The following is a 3,314-nucleotide window of genomic DNA, read 5'->3' on the forward strand; positions in this document are numbered from 1 at the left end:
ATCCGTGGTTCATATCGTGTTTAGAGTATATTATATGGCAACTGTCACCTGCAACCCTTGCCATATGTTGGAGAAGTTGGTTGATCTTCGATCATTCCTTCTGTTCTCTAATAGTGTATCCGATGCTGTTTGAACCCAAAAGCTTGGCCACTTTTAATCCCTTTTACTATGAATCGTAATTGTGTCATGTGGATGGTCGGATTAGCCATAGATCTTTTCTACGTGTTGTAGTAATATATTTGTATTTCTGTGCACACTTGTGTATCTTGGACGTATATAACGTGTTTCAATAATCTTCTTGAGTCATGTTTCTAAAGATACATGCCAGGTTATAAGCTCGTACACACGTAAACTTTGGTCAAATGATCGTTTAGATCCTAAATATTGTTTACAGGCTAGTTTTGGTAGAATAGATTGTACTAGCGTTGAATCTTTAATACACTGCCTCTATCTGGAGTTTGAGAGACCGGCGTGTCTATCTTTATGATGTGTTCTTCATCCAAAAATCCATGCTTTAATATGAAGGCGATTTTGTGGAAGAGCTCTAGTTGTTCTTTCTTCAGGTACTCTGTGTTAGTTGAACAAGATGGACACCCATATTTTGAAGGAAGTATAGACTAATTTCTGTGAAGTGTTGGATTACGGGATCTAATACAAAAAAGCTTCCCATTTTCCTAGTAATGAGACGTACTGAATATTTAGTCGTCGGTCCTAACCAATGATGTAGCAGTTGAGTGATGTATTGATGTTTTTTAATCCTCTGGCTTACTGTTTCGCCAGTTTCTCCAACATACGTGTCTCCACGGGATTTCGAATATTCTGATTTGTGTGTGTGTATATATATATAATAACAATATGTTATATGTGTGTGTGTATATATATATAATAACAATATGTTATATACTTTTATTTTTAGTTTTAACATACTAAAAGGATTATGCGCTATAATAGATTCAAGTAGTTTATGACTTGCAGGCTGTAATTTCAGCAGTCTTATCATGTTAAGGTTATTCTGATGACTAAACCTGTACATATAGATATTTTAACATGATATGGCTAGAACAATAACTTTTTTCTTATTCCATATTTACAAAAATGTTGCCAGCTCTTTGCTGTTCTATCGTGTAGCTCTTCTAAATATTCCGAATCAATTATTCCATCGTTTTTAATATAAATAAATGTTAATATTTTTTTAACTTTTATAGCTAGAATAACAATATTTTCTGTGATGGAAATTTTTCAGTCTTACACTTTCAACTGCTCACTAGCCTAAAAGTATTATTTATTCCGAGTATTTTGTATTTCATTGTACTGGGACAGAAGCTGCCAACTTGAAGGAAAGTTTTCAAACATAAAATTTGCCAAGCTGGTCCTTTATATCTTCACAAAATCACGTTCAAGAAAGGTGCATAAATGTTCTTTTCTTAAGCTTTAAGAAACCGTGAAAATACAACACAAACATTACATTACTACGTCGTGCAATGAATTACTAAGTTATCAAACGTTGAAAACTGACTGTGTGTGATTGGAATGTGAGAATACGTTCTGGACATTGGGATTTGGAGGTTGTAAGTCGTTCAGTTGTTTTCAACAGATTTATTCTGCAATTCGTGGGAGAGAAGAACTGATTTTACTACATTCGCATTACTTCTCTTTACTGCATAAGCGGAAGATGGCTGTAATGCAAACATTCGCACTACTTCTCTTTACTGCATAAGCGGAAGATGGCTCTAATGCAAACATTCGCATTACTTCTCTTTACTTCATAAGCGGAAGATGGCTCTAATGCAAACATTCGCATTACTTCTCTTTACTGCATAAGTGGAAGATGGCTGTAATGCAAACATTCGCATTACTTCTCTTTACTTCATAAGCGGAAGATGGCTCTAATGCAAACATTCGCATTACTTCTCTTTACTGCATAAGCGGAAGATGGCTCTAATGCAAAATAAATATATTGATAAGGACAAGGCAGAGAGTATTGAGTACATTCAGTATATTGGTTCTATGCGACTAGCAGGCGGAGGATCACTTTTGACTACAAAAGGTGTAGACTTTGTTGGCCATGTAGCCATTTCGTTAATGGTGGGAGACCTAACGTTGTTTAAACAACATGTGCACGACAAGAGTCTCCAGAAAGCTCTTCTAAATTTTTTGTTGAAGATGGTATAAATGATAGGGTTAATAGTGGATGACACGTAACCCAACCACAGGAAAGTAGTTGTGAGGTAGTCGGGAAAAGTTGTGGGGTCTATGAATGGAAACAGAATATTTAACGTAAAGAAGGGAGTCCAACAAATAGCAAAGCAGAAGAAAACAATTCCAAGAACTTTGGTCGCCTTTTGTTCATTCATCACCTGCGAACTGGTACCTAGAGCACAAATCATTCCTCCTATTACTTTGAATTTTATGTTATTTTGCCTGTTCAGGGAACCATGAAAGTCTACGTAACTTACACGTGAGTTTCCGTGATGAGGCTCTAGGAATGTTTCTTCTTCATGCATGTCCTGATGTTGACGAGCGCCACACTTGTTGCACGTATTGCTTTCTTTCTTGGAGGTGGTACCAAGGGGGTTGGTTGATGTTTCTTGTAATGAGTGCCTTCGAGATCGGTTAATGAAGGGCACCCTTCGACTGGATTTTTCTGCGCAGTACTTAGCCTTTTGTTGCAGTAAGCGGACTGTTAAGACATAGGATGTCACCATAACGAACATGGGAATATAGAAGGCAGACAACGAACCAAATACAAAGAAAAAGCGGTTATTTATAGCACAAGTATAATTTGTTGAGTGTATATTTTCAGAGTCAATGTTTCCAAGCACTGTGATTGGACTCGTTATTACCATGGAAACCAACCATACTATAGCAATTTTCATCGTAACGACCTTTTTGGAGGTTCCGCGAGTTTTGAGGGGATTGCGAATCCCCAAGTAGCGGCCAAGTGAGATAAAACACATGTGAATAATAGACGAGGTACAACCAAGAACGTCAGATGTTACCCAGACATTACAGGCCGAAGATCCAATGGGCCAATAACCTGTGGAGATATAAATTGTGGATACTTATTACAAATTTTATATTACTATAAACGTATGAAACATTGCAAACTTGTATTAACAACAAAGTTTATCACATGGTATATATATATATATATAAGTATTGTTTGAAAACTGTCAAACTAACTTACACCTATTTGTTATAAGAATGTTCCTTTTAATGTGACATCAACATCTATGTATAATCAGTGTTTCTTATTGTCACTACGTGGCGGACAGTTGTTTCCTACAGATTCCTTTCTTCTTAGAAAGGATATA

At 36.3% G+C, this 3,314-nt stretch overlaps 1 protein-coding gene across 2 annotated transcripts in view; it reads right to left on the reverse strand.

Annotated features, from left to right (window-relative positions):
* Positions 1-943: 943 nt before the first annotated feature.
* LOC111085090 (D(2) dopamine receptor A-like) overlaps positions 944-3,314 on the reverse strand; it is a 16,695-nt gene continuing 14,324 nt past the window's right edge. Inside the window, exons 3-4 of one of the 2 annotated variants that reach the window (XR_002609948.1) lie at positions 1,898-3,037; positions 944-1,793 (exon numbers count right to left, since the gene is read on the reverse strand). Coding sequence is in view for 1 of the 2 variants with exons in the window: in XM_022382248.1 (XP_022237956.1) it covers positions 1,992-3,037 (1,046 nt within the window). In the remaining variant the exon portion in view is untranslated. Of the gene's footprint in view, positions 3,038-3,314 lie in introns of both variants that reach the window. The other variant, XM_022382248.1, reaches the window with a different exon arrangement.

Source organism: Limulus polyphemus, unplaced genomic scaffold (genome assembly GCF_000517525.1).
Source record: "Limulus polyphemus unplaced genomic scaffold, Limulus_polyphemus-2.1.2 Scaffold234, whole genome shotgun sequence".
Lineage (NCBI taxonomy): Eukaryota > Metazoa > Arthropoda > Merostomata > Xiphosura > Limulidae > Limulus > Limulus polyphemus.